General features: G+C 33.6%; 1 protein-coding gene across 1 annotated transcript; it reads left to right on the top strand.

Annotated features, from left to right (window-relative positions):
• Positions 1 to 3,391: 3,391 nt before the first annotated feature.
• On the top strand, positions 3,392 to 19,818 carry LOC132755633 (regulator of telomere elongation helicase 1-like). The gene is made up of 12 exons (XM_060746525.1): positions 3,392 to 3,510; positions 4,633 to 4,756; positions 6,037 to 6,190; positions 7,491 to 7,597; positions 8,018 to 8,050; positions 12,742 to 12,816; positions 13,595 to 13,696; positions 14,005 to 14,149; positions 14,705 to 14,842; positions 15,518 to 15,561; positions 18,410 to 18,443; positions 19,610 to 19,818. The coding sequence occupies exons 2-12, from the start codon at positions 4,727 to 4,729 to the stop codon at positions 19,816 to 19,818; spliced, it is 1,071 nt and encodes a 356-aa protein (XP_060602508.1). The 5' UTR covers positions 3,392 to 3,510; positions 4,633 to 4,726.
• Positions 19,819 to 20,267: the final 449 nt, after the last annotated feature.

Below are 20,267 nucleotides of genomic sequence, written 5' to 3'. Positions count from 1 at the left end.
CAAACATATTAAAGTAAAGATGGATTATATGTGGAATTTAAGTGTTTATTGTTTATTCAAGCTATTTAAGGGGGATAAATTTACAAGGCAAAGATATTTTAAAAGGTATCAGTGGTTACTTACTCTGAAATACATAGATTTTATGTTGAGTGAAATTATTCTAAATTAAAACAGTAGAACCATTTTAGACATTGTCGTTTTCTTTTTCAATTTTTTTACAGATTCAATCCTTCTTACCAGTCTTCTCTGGGAAAACTGTATAGGTGTGTACAAATATTTTTATTTCTGTCAACATTAGCATACTTTTAAATATACCTTTGGCCTGCTGAATTTCTTAAAATAGACTTGTCCAGCTTCCCCAGTTAACTATATAAACAAATAACTCTATAAACTATTGATATTATAATAGATACTAATAAATAACTATATTTCTTGTTTCAGTAACCTTGCTCGGGTCACTCCCAATGAGACTTTCTGATATTTTTTCCCCTCCTATCCTGTTATATGGAAAATGTCTTAAAAGCATTGGAAGGTGAGATAACATTTTTACAAGACAAAGGATCTGACCAAATTAATATAAGATTGTTCTGTTTTTGTCAAGTTATTTGCAAAGTATTTGGTTTACCCATGATGTGGTAGCAGCTATATTGACTTATTATATCACCAAAAACTACTGTCAAGCCTGGGGACTGAGCTGGGTTCAAGGCCCTCATGGCCACAACCATGTTCCTCATATGACACTTATACTAATAAAAGCTCTTTAATTTTCAGACTGCCATATTCTCAATGTATGTTCAGCTTGGGGCATTTAGATTAATTTTATGTTATGATCACTTTTATGCACAATGAATTTGTTCTAAATTCAAGTTTATCTAATTGTCAATACACAAGTTTAGCAGAGTAAAGGAATGTAAAAGTTTACTATTTTGGTTTGAAATATTTGGAAGGATACTTGAAGGTGGGTGTCATCATCATCATCACACTTTGCTCAGTTTTTGCTTGCAAAAACACAGGTTCCCATAACTTTGAGTTCATTTTTTACAGAGTTACCCCTTTTTGAAATAGTAAAAAGGGCTTAGTCTTAGCTGAGTTATATTTATAACTGTTGTGCCATATAATTTAATAAACAGAATCTTCAGTGTGCATGGACTATATAATGTTTAAAACATAATTATACAAAGGATTAAATTACTGTGGCACATTCTATCCTAATCTTTTCCAACAAAAACATAAAGCTTATTTGATGGTTTGATTGATTTGATAAATTCTAGATTGAAATTAAAAAAGTTATTTTGTATTTAAAAAGTCCATTTGTGGCTGAAATGAAAGTTATTTACTATTTATTATTTTATTAGAAAAAACATATGACAAGGATGAACAGTACAAACAGATTTTTTGTAGAGGTCAAGGTCCCAAAGGTTTCTAAATGATGTAAGTTTAGTTTGTAGCTCACCTGTCACGAAGTGAAATGGTGAGCTTTTGTTTCGCTTTTCATTCTGGCATCCGTTCGGCGTCCGCCTGTAAATTTTACTTTAACGACATCTTTCTTCTCATAAACCACTAAGGCCAATTTTTCATCCAAAAACTTCACAGGAATGTTCCCCTTTGGTAGTAACTTTAAAATTGTTCAAGAATTTAATTCAATCAGAACTTGTTTTTGATTATGAATCTTCTTGCAACTGTTTTTTTAACAGCCTTTCTCTTGTCTTTTGATATTTGGTTCTGTCATGGTATTTGAAATTATGGTAAAACTTTGTTGATTATTTTTTTCAGTTGAATGAATGACTTTTACAAGTAAGAATCAATGACCCGACGTCTCTGAATGGAGATTTTTTATAGCTGTCTGTAGAGGAAAGGTATATATTGTTTCATATTTCCTATTTAACACCTAAGTGCCTATTATTGTAAAAAAAAAAATGAAATTTCAAAAAAAAAGATTTCACTACTCTACATGTTACAGCTAATCTTTGAAACACTGAGTCTAATGGTAATCTTGTTCTTATGGCTGATTCAGAAAATCATAACACATAAAATAAATAAAATCTATTCAAACAAACAAGATCAAAGAAGAATTGATTTTAAGCACAAAAAAAAGGATGATACTTTGTGTGTTTTGTGTGTGTGGTTCTAAGGCTTCCAAACACTTAGAGACAAAGAGATAGCTTGCATGTCAAATATTAGTTTTTTATTTGCCTTGTTTAGGTTAGTGAGGGCCTGGATTTCTCTGATATAAATGGAAGGGCTGTAGTTTTTTAACAGGTCTCCCTTACCCACCTTACCCCTTGACCCTAAAGTTGTCCTAAAAATGCAGTACTTGATGAGAGAAAGGAAAAAGGATTTCAGGTGAGTATAAACTTCTGTCCTTACTATAAATTTTGATGAAAAAATTGCTTAAAATAATATGAAACCACTGGATGAAATTTCAGAATTAGTTTTTTTTCTATTAAATAAAGGTTTTGTATCTTAATTTTGCTGTGTAAGCAAATAATTTATAATCTGCATGCTCATGATCTTCATTTATAATCTATCCATGCTTCCACATCTAGAGAAGAGCAGTGACTTTTAACATGGCCACAGGAATTCCTTCAAAAAGTTTACTCACTGTGGCAAAAACAATGCAATAGTAAAATGTTGCTAGTTTCTCCATTTAGAAGTGAGATGAAAATCTATCCATATTCCGTCTTAGTCAAGCGTTGTCTAAAGGTTAAAACCTGGTTGATTTGCCCACACTTTTCTTATGAAGGAAGTAAATCATAACAAAAGACTGGTGCATTAGTCTGTCATATTTTTCTAAAATTGTTGAAAACCTTTTATTGTTAAATTTCAAATAGTGTAGAGTAATTTCACACATATAATTATTTCCCTCTTTTGAAATTTTATATTCTTTGTTTGTAGGGTTTTTTCACTGTTTGTGTAATGAATTTATATCTTGTCAAAATATTTGCAGGGGAAACATCCAGTGAGGCCATCCTAAAAAAAGGTTTGTTTGCAGTAACGCGACCCCTACTCAAAAAATTTTTTCATGGTCTGGATAAAAAAAAATATTTTTGAATCAAAAAATTATGCCTTGTGCTTTGTTTTCGTTCTTTTAAAGGTTAATAGAAGAAATAAAATGTAGGTCTTATTAAATTAGAATTCAGTTATCAATTTATTAATTGTTACCAGATTATCAAAGCATATATTGTCCAGCATTTTGAAATTCCATGTTTATTTGGGAGTACGATTCAATAAAAAAAAAATAAAATCGACCTACCTACCCACCTTGAAAATTCTGGGTTGGGTTACTGCAAACAAAGATTTTTTTAAGGATGGCCTGAGAATGTAAGTTTTTCATTATTATAGAGATTGTTGAATTTGCCTACCATGAAAAACGGTTATTTCTGCATGATTTCAGAGTTTGTCAGGGAAAGAATGGTACAAACAACAAGCTTCCAGGGCTGTGAATCAGGCTATAGGCAGAGTGATTAGACATAAGGAAGACTTTGGTGCTATTATTCTCTGTGATACCAGGTAAAGTTATGTTATGACTTTGGATGAACAGCTGTGAGGACCTACTCATTTTTACATATGTCATAAATACAGTCGTACTTCGTTCGCACAAACTCGAAGGGCCTGTGCAAATTTGTTGGAGAGATCAGTAGTTCGAGCCAACCAAGGTTGAACTATTATTACATAGAACATAGGCCTAAAGGATTTCCAGCTTACATCAGTCAAATGATAAAAACTTCAATATAATTGTTTGTTTGTACACCTGTTTGTAGAATACGACATATTTAGAATTATTATCCTTTTGAAAACAGTATTGACGGTACACTGTGTTTATCTATATTCATGCATATTGTAATTGGTTGAGTTTGATTGGGCCATCATTATCCAAACTGTGAACAATGTTCAAAATGTATTTATATGTTTTATATGGGATGAATTTATTTTAAGCAGTGAATTAATAAAATATTAAAATAACATTTTACAGCAGCATCTATTTGTAGTCATTTACTAAATTAAACAAAGGTACAAGTATCATTCTATACATAGATTGCACTGTTACAATTCACGATACATGAACCACGGTTGTAATTAAAGCTGTCCGGGTAAACATCATTTATTTATTGACTTTTGAGCATTTGAGGAGTTATTTCCTTTTTATCGTTACTAAAGACGACAAATATACAATTTTATCATAACAAACAAATTGGTTACAACACCTTTTATTTTGTATCAATTAACCATTATTGCCTTTGTCACGATCCCGAGGTGTTAAAATCATGTGTCGCCGACTGTCAATTATTTAGAACATGCCGACCCGCAACTTTTGTTGTCTGTTTGTGTTCAACCGAAAAGGTGTGATTTACACTATATTTCTGCCAAAGGGACCAGAGATCAGGTTCGCGAGTTCGAGCGATGGGTGTTCGAGCGATTCGAGGTAGAACCATATATATTTTGTAGGAATTTTGCTGGGACTGGGCATTGAGTTCGAGCAAAGGGAGGTATTCGGGCGATCCGAGTTCAAGCGAACAAAGTTTCAATGTACATGTTAGTTCCAAGAATAAGACTACAGCAGAAAGTTTATGTTTTCTTCAAAATGTTTCAAAAGTTTACTGCCCTAGTCATTTAAGCTATTATATATTTCAGGTTTGCCAATCCTGATGCGGTGAGACAACTACCAGTGTGGGTCAGACCTCATGTAAACAAGTATGATGCCTTTGGTTTAGCTCTCAAAGATGTGATGGTGTTCTTTAAAACAGCTGAGAAAATGGTACACGTTGATAATTCCTTGGATGGAAATAATTATTTTATGTATAATTCTTACTCTACTATTATGCTATGATATTGTAGCTGTCCAGTAGAACTTTCATTATGAATGGTATTAAGTGTGGTCCATAATACATTTATATGAAATAAACAAATGATGGATGCTGCTTGAGATATAACTGAATAAAAGGGAAAAAAAACCAGGTTTTTATGCCCATCATGCTGTCAGTCTGTAGATGTACAAAACAGCGGAATGTAGACGCATCCATAGCCCCCCCCCCCCCCCTATATCATGGATAAAGTTCTAGTTGTGATATGTTCTTAAATAAAAGAGAAAACATTTACATATTTGTCATAAAAGTAAATTCCAACAAAAATAATTTTGTTTACTGGTAAGGAATTTGACTCGCTGTGAGTAAACAAGTTTGGTATGTTTGTGAAGGAAGTTTTATGTCAAGCTTGCTTGTGGTGAGCTTGACATAGTTATCACAATGGCAGTTTAGTGTATGTGCGTGTGTGTGTGTGTGTGTGTGTGTGTGTGTGTGGATTATGCTTGTCCAGGACGTTACTCTGTCATTAGTAGGCATAATTTCAAATAACACAAAAGTTCACAATAATGAGACGGTGTGTTGCGCCCAAGAACTGTGCAGCTAGGTCAAGGTCATACTTTAAGGTCCAATGCAAAACAATGGTCTCAAACAGCTTGTCTGCACTATAACTTTATCACTAGCTTCTGTAATTTCAAATAACCTGGCACAATATTTAACATTATTAGATGGTGTGTTGCGCCCAAGAATTGTGTGGCTAGGTCAAGTTCTTACTTCAAGGTCAAATGCAAATTTTGGTCTGACAGCTTGTCAGCACCATAACTTTATCACTAGCTGTTTAAATTTCAAATAACCTGGCACAAATGTTCAACATCATGACATGCTGTGTCATGCGCAAGAACCATGTGGCTTAGTCAAAGGTAAAGGTATTACTTTAAAGTCAAATGTAAATTAAATGGTCTCAAATAGCTTGTCTGCACCATAACTTTATCACTAGCTGGTGAAGTTTCAAATAACCTGGCACAAATGTTCAGAATCAATCATGAGATGATGTGTCCAAGCAAGAACCGTTTGACTAGGTTTAAGCAGAAAGTCAAACCTCAAGGTCAGATGTGACTGCAGGCTGGACATGTTGCCCTTGGCAACACTATAGTAAATGACAAGTATAAGATTTATTTTTATCATATGATATTATGAAGACAGAAAATACAGAAGAAATTTTGTTTTGTTTTGCCAGATGCCAGCTCCGAAACCACCCAAGAGGTCAGTGTCCTCTAGTTCTCACGGTGCTTACTTTATGCCAACTATTACACGATCAGGACATGCCGGACCAAGTGGTGTTCAACCAGCACATGCTGTGATGCAACATGTACCAAGCTTAAAACATAGAGGTATCAATAACTTTATTTTAATTTGAAATGCTATTTGATCTGAGATTTTCAATTGTTTAGTTACTATTTATTATAGTTTACCCTATAGCAAGTCTCTTCAGAATCTAGAGCGGGTATTACAGTTTTCAAATGTATAGGTCACTGAGATGAATTTTCATGTGTCTTATTGTTGACTTGCAAATTTTAGTAGAAATGTTTAATATTAATAAAAGGAGGGACATTAAAATATTTAGGCATACCTGTGTTCTTTCTTCATCAGATATCAGATAATGTGGACCTAAAAATACTCTGTGTTCCTTTTAATTATGTTATTTGTTTATCATTCTGTATTCAGTTATTCGCTTTTATACAGTGGACTTTCTGTTAGATTGCAGCTTAATTTTATCAACTCTAGATTTCATGGATTTGCATGCTAGCATGGTTTTATACTGCTGGCATCTAGACAAATTAATGCCATAGCTGGCATTCAATAAATTACATCAGATGCCCATATATAAGTGTATAAATATTCAAAAATATAAAATATGTCTTAAAGTAAAAAGAATTGCTTCATTATTCACAGTACATTTGATGATTTGTATATTTAATGCCAGATATGATTGAATTTACTTTTTTCAATTTTTATGCCCCCACAGAGTGGGAGCATATAGCATTGCTCTTGTCCGTCCGAGTGTCCGTCTGTCCGTACGTCCCGAAATCTTGTGAACGCAACTCCTCTTAAACCGGATGGCAGATTTTGCTTAAACTTAAATTGTGTCGCAAGTAACTTAAAAAATATTTGACATAGAGTCATGAAACCTTACAGGAATGTTGATCAGCATGTGTTGTTGTGCACCTGGGTATTTTTGTGTGGATATATTTAGTATTTTTAGAGTTAATGCCCTTGACTTAGTAAAAATTTACAATATTTAACTTGTGTTGCACGTAACTCAAAAAGTTTATGACCTGTAGGCCTGAAAGTTTACAAGAATGTTGGTCAGCATGTGTACTTATGCACCTTGGGGTTTTCTTGTGGATTTATTCAGTATTTGTAGTATTTGCCCTTTACTTTATAAAAGATTTTTAGTTTTCAACTTGGGCACATGTAGCCAAAAAAATTATTTGACCTAGAGACATAAGATTGACAAATAGGTGGAGTGTGGGGGCACCCGTGTCAAAAAAATTCCTTCTTTTACTACCATCTACACATTAAGGTTGTTCATCCCTGGACACATTTCTAGTTTATTAAACATTTTCTTCATTTTCATAAAAATTTGAATTAATCTGGAAGCACAATGAAGTTTGATTGTGTATATGACAGGTGAATCTGTTAGTAATGACAAGTTAAGAGAACAGTATCAAAGTGCAGGGAGGTCAGCTTCATCATCATCACAGAAAAGCTTGTTTTCTGCTCTTGATCATTCAGAGGTATGTTTGTTTTATATCATTAATATGGAGATCATAATAATATGTCTTCATTTAGAAATAATGATAATGAACCTTTTATTTTATCTTTTATTAAAATTAGGACAGATTTAAGATCATGAAGAAAAGTAAATGATTTTATTCAACACTATTGGCCGTTAACATATCTATGTTTTTTATCACCGAATAAATATGATAAAGTTAAACAACAATAATTTATTATCATACATATAAATCAAAAAAGCAAAACTAGTTAACAAAATAGCAAAACAAAGGAGTTAGTTTTATCTGATTGTTTAGGTTAATAAACTGGTAATGGTTTCTTTCAAAATGAAAATCTTGTTTGACTAAAAGTCTTTGAACTACATATCTTAAATTTTATAAAATGTGTCCATAATAAAGTTATTTTGATTTATTTATCAGAAATGTCAAGAAGAAAGATTGCCTACATCACCGGTAAGATATTTCTGGTCTGTTTGTGTATCTGTATTGAATGTTGCTAAAGTCGGACTTATCCAGACAGTTGCATTGCAAAAATAGTTCCAATAATTTTATAAGCCTACATTGCAGTTTTGATAAACATTGGATAAATTGAAGAAATCTGGTTTATCAGAGTATAATTGAAATTATTTGGCAATTTACGCTAGAATGTTTATAACTTTTGGGCAATTCAAACTAGAAAGTTTATAACTTCTGAGCAATTCAAAGAAGAAAGTTTATAATTTTTGTCATTTCAAACTGGAACGTTTATAATTTTTGTCATTTCAAACTTGAAAATTTATAATTTTTGGGCTATTCAAACCAGAAATTTCATATTTTTTTTGACTTCCAGCTAGAAAGTATTCATCAGCACCAAATTTGTATTTATAAAGTTATGATTGTTGTGTCAGGTTTGAGTTCTACTTTTACTGGTGACTTTATACTGCACCCTCACCATTAGACATGACTTAATTCCTGCATTTTGTTCAAGTTATCACTTCATGCAAAGAAAGTATATTTAAAGCAACATTATGCTTATTCTGTAAAGTTGAGGAGAATTAACTATATATTACAAATTATTATACCCCCAAAAACGAAGTTTGGGGGGGTATATAGGAGTCACCCGGTGGTCGGTCGGTCGGTCGGTCGGTCGGTCGGTCCAGACGTCCGTTGCATTTTCCTTGTCCGGAGCATAACTTGAAAACTAATGGTTGGAATTCAATATAACTACATACAATGGTCAAGCACATTGAGAGGAAGTGCAGTGCACAAGAACCATAACTCTATCTTGACTAATTACAGAGTTATTGCCCTTTGTTACTTTTCCTTGTCCGGGGCATAACTTGAAAACTACTGGTTGGAATTCAAAACAACTTCATACAATTGTCAAACACAATAAGGGGAAGTGCAGTGCACAAGAACCATAACTCTATCTAAAGTAATTACAGAGTTATTGCCCTTTGTTGCTTTTCCATTGCTTTTTTTTTTGTCCGTTGCATTTTCCTTGTCCGGAGCATAACTTGAAGACTAATGGTTGGAATTCAATATAACTACATACAATGGTCAAGCACATTGAGAGGAAGTGCAGTGCGTAAGAAACATAACTCTATCTTGACTAATTACAGAGTTATTGTCCTTTGTTACTTTTCCTTGTCCGTGGCATAACTTGAAAACTACTGGTTGGAATTCAAAACAACTTCATACAATTGTCAAACACATTAAGGGGAAGTGCAGTGCACAAGAACCATAACTCTATCTAAAGTAATTACAGAGTTATTGCCCTTTGTTGCTTTTCAATTGCCTTCTTTTTTTTGTCCGGAGCATAACTTGAAGACTAATGGTTGGAATTCAATTTAACTACATACAATGGTCAAGCACATTGAGAGGAAGTGCAGTGCATAAGAACCATAACTCTATCTAAAGTAATTACAGAGTTATTGCCCTTTATTACTTTTCCATTGCTTTCTTTTGTCTGGACCATAACTTGAAGACTAATTGTCGGAATTCATTATAACTTCATACAATGGTCCAGCACATTGAGAGGAAGTGCAGTGCACAAGAACCATAACTCTATTTTGACTTATTACAGAGTTACTGCCCTTTGATTCTTTTCCTTGTCCAGAGCATGACTTTAAAACTACTGGTTGGAATTCAAAACAACTTCATACAATGGTCAAGCACAATAAGGGGAAGTGCAGTGCACAAGAACCATAACTCCATCTTGACTAATTACAGAGTTATTGCCCTTTGTTACTTTTCCATTGCTTTCTTTTGTCCGGACCATAACTTGAAGACTTATTGTTGGAATTCAGTATAACTTCATACAATGGTCAAGCACATTGAGAGGAAGTGCAGTGCATAAGAACCATAACTCCATCTTGACTAATTACAGAGTTACTGCCCTTTGTTACCTTTCCTTGTCCAGAGCATGACTTGAAAACTACTGGTTGGAATTCAAAACAACTTCATACAATGGTCAAGCACAATAAGGGAAAGTGCAGTGCACAAGAACCATAACTCCATCTTGACTAATTACAGAGTTATTGCCCATTGTTACTTTTCCTTGTCCAGAGCATAACTTGAAAACTACTGTTTGGAATTCAGTACAACTTCATACAGTTGTCAAGGACATTCAAAGGAAGTGCAGTGCACAAGAGCCATAACTCCATTTTGACAAAATACAGAGTTACTGCCCTTTGATACTTTTCCTTGTCCAGAGCATAACTTAAAACGTACTGGTTGGAATTTAAAACAAGTTCATACAATGGTCAAGCACAATAAGAGGAAGTGCAATGCGCAAGAACTATAACTCTATCTTCAGTATTTATAGAGTTATTGCCCTTTGTTCTTTTTCTTTGTCTTTCTGGACTTATTACAGAGTATTTCAATTAAACTTCATCAATGGCCAACCACATTGAAAGGAAATGCAACATACATGAACCACAATTATCTTTAATTGCCCACAACCATAACTCTATGTTTCAATTCTTTTACAAGGTATTCTGTTACTAGTAACATCCTCATTTCCGAAGCAGACTTGTGGGGGTATTAATCACATTTAGTGATAGTTCTAGTTATAAAAGTTATGGCAAAAGATATTAAGAGTAAAATATAAAATTGTTAAAAATATCAAAGACTCCCCCTCTCTTTTCATCACTTGAACCACACTTGATAAGTTAGAATGTTTAACATGAGCCTCGCTATTTATCCTTGGATGGACGTAATGCCACTTTAACAATTTCTGCAACATGGAAATTTTTATGCCACCGCAGCATCTGTGTGTGTGTGTGTGTGTGTTTGTTTGTTTGTGTGTGTGTGTGTTATATAGATTATATAGTGAACTTAAAAAATCTTCTTGTGAAAAACCACTAGTCCAATTTCAACCAAACTTGGCAGGATTGATCCTTGGGTGAAGGGCTTCCAAAGTTGTTCAAAGAATTTCATTCCATGCAGAAATCTGGTTGCCATGGCAACCAAAAGGAATTATAAGAATAAATTTAAAAAATCTTCTTGTAAAGACCCAAAAGGCCTAGAGCTTAGATATTTTGCATAATAATCTGACAAGATTGTACAAATTATAGCCCTGGGGTCAAAATTGGCCCCACCCCTAGGGGTCATTGATTTTTACTATGTACATATAGTAAAAAATTAAAAAATCTTCTTGTCTGAAGGTACAAGGCTTAGAGCTTTGATATTTGGTATATAATATCATCTATGGGTCCTCTACTAAAGTTGTTTTAATTATGCCCCTAGTGTTAAAATTGCCCTGCCCCAGAGGCGATAGTTTTCCTTATATGTAAAAAGCAAAAACTTGAAAAATCTTCTTCTCTGAATTGATAAAGGCTAGAGGTTAAATATATGGCATATGATTTTGCGAAGTGAACCTTTACCAAGATTGTTCAAATTATAGCCCTGTGGTCAAAATTGTCCCCGCCCCGGGGGTCATTGATTTTCATTATGTACATATAGTAAAATAATAAAAAATATTTTTGTCTGAAATTTCAAGGCATTGATGCTTTGATGTTTGCTATATTATATCATCTATAGGTCCTCTACCAAAGTTGTTCAAATTTTTCCCAAGGTGTCAAATTGGCCCTGCCCGGGGGCAGTGATTCTCATTATGTACACATAGTAAAAACAGAAAATAAAACAAATGTTTTCTGAATGGGAGAAAGCTACAGCTTTGATATTTGACTTGAAATGTTGTTTCGTGGACCTGTATCAAGATTGTTTTGAATTAAACTCTTGGGTCCAAAATTTTGCCTTGCCCAAGGGGACAGTGACCTACTTTCTTGTCTTTTGATGCGCAGCAATGAAATTTTGACCATGTGTACAGTTTTTGTTGTAAAATTAAACTTTGATATCAGGTGACCTAGATTTTGATGATGTGACCTACTTTCTTGTCCTTTGGTGTACAGCTATGAAATTTGAACCATGTGCACAGATTAAGATGTAAAGTGAACTTTGATTTCATCTGACCTAGATTTTGACAAAGTGTCTTACTGTGTTGTCCTTTGATGAAGTCATGAAATTTAGGCTGTGTGAAATATGACCTTCACCACCAAATTCACTAGACTTGAGTGCATTGATATATTCATACTCTGATCTTTTATTGAGTTAACAACAGATTTAACCACTAATCTGATAATAAGAATAAGATAGGTCAGGGATCTATGCATTATGACAATCTTCAAAATTGTCTAGAAACAAAAAAATCTGTTCCTACACTACTATTTAGTGTTGTATTAATGCGGTGGCATAGCATTTTTCTCAAATGCAATCTTGTTTATCACTTTGTTAAATAGCATTGTTGTTGCAATTTGGAAAGTTACAATATGACCTTTACAGTGTCTCAGTGTGATGTAAAACCTTGCCAAAATATCTGGACTCATACTGCAAGACCTAGAAGCATCAAGTGTGACCCAGACTAGTCATTAATCAATGAAAGCTGAATTGATATTCCAGATGAGACTTCTTGTCAATAAATCACTTCTATTTTTAATTATTAAAAAAATCAAAGACAGTAGCATTTCTCCCACAATCTTTTCATTTCTGCACTAAGGATAACATTTAATCATGAAATACATGGAGTATACATATATATACAAAATTAGATACTAGTATATAATGAAAATATTTTTTTTACATGGCATGAATTTATATTTCAGTTACCATCTTTACAACAAAGCTCAGCAAGTGGTGCATTAAGAAAGCAGCAAAGTAAAAAGAAAATTGTAATAAAGGTAAAACATTCCATCCTGAATACAAGAAAAAGAAAATAAAAAATTAAGTTAGTAGAACAATATTCAGTTTTATAGCATGGCATATCAACTTAGTTGTTGCTTAAAAATATCATAATTATGTTGTTTAATTTGTCTGCCTGTTTAGCTCAGAAGGGAGAACATCAGATTTGCTAGTCAGCTGTGATGGGTTTGATCATTAGGCAATGCGAAATTTCTCCCTGACAATAGATCTGGGTCATAGACTCTAGCTGTCTCTTACCACTGATTCAGAAATCGTATGGAATTAGTAGTATGTTTGTAATTACTGGTTAATTATCCATTTTGGAAGAACAGCTGACAAGATAGGGTTAAAATGTTGAAGTTGATGTAAATAAACAGATAAACAAACAAGACATTTTGCAAATTTACAAAATATGTATCATTTTACAATACAATATATGGATTGAAAAACAAGCAAACCACTTGTAGGAATTCTTTTCCATAATAGAGTTTTGTCAAAATATTTCATTTTACACTTTATGTGATCAGGGCTTTTTTATATTTCACAATTTAATTAAAGAACAAAATTTTGAATATTCTTTTTTTTCCTTTTTTGAGATGATTCTTTTGACTAACACTGTACTTGAGAGTAAAGCAATGATCAAATACGTTAAGTGTGTTTAGTTGAATATCTGAAGTACTGACAAAGATAAAAAATGAAGATAAAACACAATTAAACATGAAATAAAATGATTTTACAGGAGCAGTAAATAATATAAATGTCTATATATTATAACAGAAACGTGCCAGTGAATCAGCACCTATAATACAGGAGAGTACAGAGGTATCTTCTAAAGTTTCAATGTCACATCTGAACTCGGCTGAAAGTTATATTGCAGAGGTATATACTGTTTTCTATGATATTCTTGTGTGTTTTTTTGTGCCTGTAGAAAAGAAAGAATGCTGAAACAAAACAATGGGTAGAAAAAAAACTGTCTTGATTGTAATTAATACAGAGTAATTAACCCTTTTGTTACCAGGTACCTGTTGGGGAGTACTATATACTTGTAGTTAAAACCAATGCTTGATGACTTTATTATCTGGTATGGATAAAAATTGTTGATACTTGTATATAACCAGAGACATAAGATGCTAGAACTATTGAAACTCTTCAATATTTTGTGTTATTGTTAAAATCTCCAATTTAAGGTGAAGAGCACACTAAGTGGAGATTCCTATAAGATGTTCTCACGAGCATTGGTGGAGTATAAGAAGACTGAAGATATAGATAAAGTTATAGAAGTTCTGGCTACACTCTTCACAGATGATACAGCCAAACATCATCTGTTTGCAAGTAAAACATAATAAAAGTTACATTATTCCGATATTTCATGTTACAGTGGAACCTGTCTAGTCCGAACTTGTCCGGACCAGAAGAAAAGTTCGGATTAGAAAGGTTTCCGGATTATAGAAGGTTTTTTACATGTTTGTTCATGTTATTGGCAAAATATTGTAAGACTTTTACAGTGTTGATGTGACTTAACCCAACAAAACACAAGAAACTTGGATTCTATTAAGCTAGCTTACAGAAGGTCAGTGGTTCTACTTGGGGTTTGTCTGGTCTTCGCATGTTTCTGAAATATGACACATAGGGGCATCTTTTTAGGTTCTCTATAAATATATATATGTATATAAAAGCTTAATATATGTTGCCATGTGAACATTTCATTTCTAGTTTTAATTTAAACCCAACCAGAAAATAAAAAAAGTAAAGAAGAAAACATTGCAATTAAATATTTCACTGACTTATCACAATATGCAAATGATGTAAACAACAGTCATTTATAACATAAACTAAGCACGTACTGTTCTTTATTTAGTTATGATAAAAGACACTTTTTTCCCCCAGAATTTTACAGATTTGTAAGGGCTAAACATAAAGAGCATTTTCACATAATGTGTCAGGAACTAACTGGGTTAGCAACAGGTTATAAAGCAGAGGACACTGTAAACAAGAAAAGATTACAGGACTATATAGCCTGTCATGGTACGCTTTATCTATGATTTATCTTTCTACTTATGAATACATTTCAATTAAATGTTTAACACCTGTATGTCAATGTTTCCAGAAAGTGATCATTCAAGTAAGATGTTACTGTCACCATGTTGTTCAATAATTAGTTACATGCTCACATACATTTGATAATTTCAAATACAACAGTTGGTTAGAGAATGGGTTCATTTGCTCAGTTGTCAAGAGCATTGTTTTTAAGTTCATGTTTATAACGTCATGAGTATGAATCACACTTGAAGTAAGATATTTTGTATAATTTTTCATCTTTGTGTTAGAAATTGATATGTTTGTTAGATTGGGTTTTAAACTTTAAAGTAAGGAAGGTATGTAGGGAGCTGTAAGAAGGTCAGTAGTTACACTTGCGCCTGAAATAATGCATGGAGAGTATCTAAGGCCTTCCTACACCAGAAATGCTGGCAAATCCCTGGATGACCATTACAGTGTGACTTTAAACCAAACAGCTAGAATAAAACATTAATACAGTATTCATGTAAAATTTTTGTCACTGTTCTTGACATTTTATAAAATTGACATAATTATGTGACTTAAACTTTATGCTTAAAAAATAACATTGTTTGCTTGAGGTATCATTACTGGTTGGCTTTTAAACTAAGCATTTAAACAAATTTCTTTTAATCATTTTTGTAGAGAGTGCATCAAAGCGTGTTAAAGTAGAGGATGGTACAAATTCGGTATGAAACTTCAAATATATGTTTTCTTTATGTTTATTTACTCAATATTAAAATTTAATGTAAAGTGTAAGTTTAAAACTGAGAATGATATTTGTTCCTTATAATTATTTTATTAACCAGGTTTTCAATTTTGAAAATCCTGGTTATTAGATTGGGGTATGACGGGCGGATGGGCGGCTGGGCGGATGGGCGGGCGTCAAATGAAATTGTGTCCGCTCTGTAACTCTTCAACCCTTTGAAGAATTTTGATGAAACTTCAGACAAATGTTTACCACATCAAGATGACGTGCAGAACGCATGTTCCGCATGGCTGGCTCCAAGGTCAAGGTCACAGTGACATTAACATTGAAAATCCTGTCCGCTCTGTAACTCTTCAACCCTTTGAAGAATTTTGATGAAACTTCAGACAAATGTTTACCACATCAAGATGACGTGCAGAACGCATGTTCCGCATGGCTGGCTCCAAGGTCAAGGTCACAGTGACATTAACATTGAAAATTCGGATGGGCGGGCGTCAAACGAAATTGTTGTCCGCTCTGTAACTCTTCAACCCTTTGAAGAATTTTGATGAAACTTCAGACAAATGTTTACCACATCAAGATGACGTGCAGAACGCATGTTCCGCATGGCTGGCTCCAAGGTCAAGGTCACAGTGACATTAACATTGAAAATCCTGTCCGCTCTGTAACTCTTCAACCCTTTGAAGAATTTTGATGAAACTTCAGACAAATGTTTACCACATCAAGATGACGTGCAGAACGCATGTTCCGCATGGCTGGCTCCAAGGTCAAGGTCACAGTGACATTAACATTGAAAATCCTGTTCGCTCTGTAACTCTTCAACCCTTTGAAGAATTTTGATGAAACTTCAGACAAATGTTTACCACATCAAGATGACGTGCAGAACGCATGTTCCGCATGGCTGGCTCCAAGGTCAAGGTCACAGTGACATTAACATTGAAAATCCTGTTTATCATACTTTAATTTTGTCCGGGCCATTTCTCTTCAACTAAAAAAGCTATGGACTTGAAACTTCATAGGATGATAGATCTCATTAAGAAGAAGTGCAGTGCACAAGAACAGGTACTCTGCACTTCCTAATTTTTGAGTTATTGCCCTTTGTTAATTTTCATACTTTATTTTTGTCCGGGCCATTTCTCCTAATGTATAAAAGCCATGGACTTGAAACTTCATAGGATGATAGGTCTTATTAAGAAGAAGTGCAGTGCACAAGAACAGGTACTCTGCATTTATTATTTTTTGAGTTACTGCCCTTTGTTTATTTTCATACTTTAATTTTGTCCTTGTCATTTCTCCTCAAGTATGAAAGCTATGGACTTGAAACATCATAGAATGATAGATCTTATTGATAAGAAGTGCAGTGCACAGAAACTGCTGCTCTGCACTTATTATTTTTTTAGTTATTGCCCTTTGTTATTTTTCATATTTCATTTTTGTCCTGGCCATTTCTCCTAAACTACATTGTTCACAAGGCGACACATCCGACTCGCGGAGTTCTAGTTTCCTTATACAGAATATAATTATAGTGAACACTTCCTCTGTGGCAATTCCTCCTACATTATTCATGTTTTACATTGCACATAGTTACATTGTTTGTTGCTTGTATTTGTATTTCAAATACAACATATTTATCTACAATGGTGATAATTGAAAACCTGGTTTCATGGCATTGCCATGTTTCTTGTTTTAAATTTACGAGATATTTCTGGCACATGTAGGAGAAAACACTGTATTTTACCAGCTGTATTTAGTAGTATATTTAGGAATGCGAAAATGAAATGAATCGTTCTGGTTTTGATAAAATTGCATAAACATCTTGACCTGTGTCTTTTTACATAACGGATGAACCTGTTTTGTAACTTGCGGGCTACATCTTTAATTACAGCCATTAACCACCATAATCAAATATGTGTCACAGTGATAATTCTTCCCAAACTTGGTGCCCCTACTGGCATGCGAGCAGTTCCCGTACAGAAGCAGTACCCATATTTTTCATTTAAACGCTTGATTTTTACTTGCATTCTTCAAAAATTCATTTCAAATCAAGCAGATACATAAACGAGACAAAATCTAAGCGACAGTTCGGCAGTACGTATAATAAGTCTCATTTTAAATCACTTTCACCTGTGCTTCGTCAAAACGTGACCTTGTTTTCTCTGAGGGAATCCGTTCTTGCGCGCATGCGCAAAAATACTTACACGTGAGGCTTGTTAAAGGGTTTTCCACTAATACCACCTGTTTACAAATAAGTAGGCAATGTGATGAAAACTTGTTTAATTATCAGAATTTTGACCAATATTACTATATAAAATAATTTTATGGCTTTGATGCGTAAAATATCATGCACACAAGCATGCCATCGCATGTGAATGTGTTGGGGGTAACGGTACTGGGTAATAGATATACGCGTTTAGTCTATTTTCTATTTCCTGAATTACATCTATTTATCTCTTAGATAATGGTCTGTTCAACAATTGTAAATGAAAAATGGGGCGAAAATTAAAAAAAGGGATTTTAAAAGGGGTTAAATTTTTTATTGGGGAAACTACTTTTTTCTTAAAAAAATTTAAAGAAAATTTTGGGGTACCCCATATGAGGCCTCAATAGTAAGGGTTATTCTATGTTTAGAACATGATGGAATTTCCATGATTTGTGTGACGAGCCGAGTATTAATGTGTAAAATTCAAACTTTGGTGAGTGAGCGTAATAAAAAATAATGTTTAAGAAACTATGATTTTTGTACGGGAACTGCTCGCATGCCAGTATTGGCAAACAGTTATAATATTTTTATGGTATGCTGATGTCTTATTGTTTGTCTTCACATTTAGTTCATTAGCTCGATACAGTCGGGTAATGAGTCTGGTAATATAGCTAATGTTCAGTCATTTTATGATCTTTGTGCTTTGTAACAAAATATATGTTAAACCATAGGAAATATAAAAAAAATTATAATACCATTGTAAAAGCCCAACAAGCTTCTTTTAATTTTATTGATTTGTTTATTTCCTTTGAATGTATTTCTTTGTTTGTTTTCCCAAAAAAATACAAAAGACATAGTAGAAAAAATTCGGGCCCCGACAAGGGAATTATAGTAAACATAAAAACCATCTACCTCAATAAAAGGGGGAAATAAAGCCCCCCAAGGGGAAAAAAATTTAAGAAAAAGCCCGTCAGACGGGTTTCAGATTTTAAAAACCCCTTGGGACTGATTTAAAAGTTCCCGCAATTTTCACCTAGGGGAAAAAATAAAAGGTTTTAAAAAAACCAAAATTTTTTGGCCCAAACAGGTTTTCGGGGTTAAAAATTTTCCCCATGTTTTAGGACTCCCTAAAGTAAATAAAACAAAAATAGTGTTTATGCTGTGACTATTTCACCTACAAAGGGTCACCTTTAGCCCCGGCCCAACTACTGAGATATTTTTTAACCCAAAAACAAAATAAAAAATAACTTAAAAAGCAAAATGTCTTATATAAAGGGTATTGTAATAATCTTTTAAAAAGTGTTTACATGCTAGTTTGGAGAGTACCAATAAAACTAGAACAACAAATGAGCTGTGTCATGACAAAACCAACATAGTGCATTTGCGACCAGAATGGATCCAGACCAGCTTGTGCATCCGCGCAGTCTGATCACGATCCATGCTGTTTGCTTACCAACCCTATTACAAGTAGGGTAACTGATGTGAACAGCATGGATCCTGATCAGATTGCGCGGATGCGCAAGCTGGTCTGGATCCATGCTGGTCACAAACGCACTATGTTGGTTTTGTAGCGACGTGGCTCAAATTATGTTGGTTTTTTTTTCAGACCTTAAATATGTATAATAAGTATTGGAATCATAGTATCCATAGCAACTGTGTAACATCAAGTAAAAAGATTTTCATTTCTTGAATCTTTGTAATCATACTATCATGACTTTGATATAATACATTTTAGAAACTGTATAAGCTTATTTTAATGCTTACAATGGAACAGGCTTCTATCATTTATTAACTGTCCAAATATCAGTGTTTTTACTTCACATTTCAGGATATACATGCTGTTCATGTGAGAAGTCTGCTAAGTTACCATTTATATCTCAGTGTGAACATATTTGTTGTATGGACTGTTGGAGAAAAGTGTTTGAGGGGGATAAACTCTGTCCCTCATGTAAACAGAGAGTTCGCAGACGGCATTTAACCAGACTTGCATTTAAATTAAGTGGGGAAACAGAAGATGATACTGACATGAAGACTTGATTATAATAAAAAGATTTATGTCATAGATTGTTGTGTAACTAAATGAAAGCATTCCACATGATCAATAAATACCTTACAAAAAACATACAATCTTAATATTTTAATGGGGTTTAAAACTCTCCAAATCTTTGTTTCGTTTGCCTTTACCCCTCCTATCATTTTCTTTGATTTAAAACTCTCCTAACACTTTTAAAACCAACTTTGCCCCCAAGCTGTACACGGGAAAGGGGGGTTTTAAACTTATAAGCATTTTTTAAAGAATTATGCCCCTTTTTGACTTAGAATTACTTTAATGTTTGCATACCACCTAAAATATTTTCATAGTCCATCAACATATGACTTTAAAACTTGACATACTTGTTAACCAACAGGCCCCAACCTGTTCACAGGAGTAGGTCACTGTATCAAGCATTCTGACAGAATTATGCCCATTTTTTTGGCTGAGACTC

Source organism: Ruditapes philippinarum, unplaced genomic scaffold (genome assembly GCF_026571515.1).
Source record: "Ruditapes philippinarum isolate M1 unplaced genomic scaffold, ASM2657151v2 ctg3724_1_1_1_1, whole genome shotgun sequence".
Lineage (NCBI taxonomy): Eukaryota > Metazoa > Mollusca > Bivalvia > Venerida > Veneridae > Ruditapes > Ruditapes philippinarum.
The sequence above is the reverse complement of the archived record's forward strand: the minus strand, read 5'-3'. Positions and strand labels throughout refer to the sequence as shown.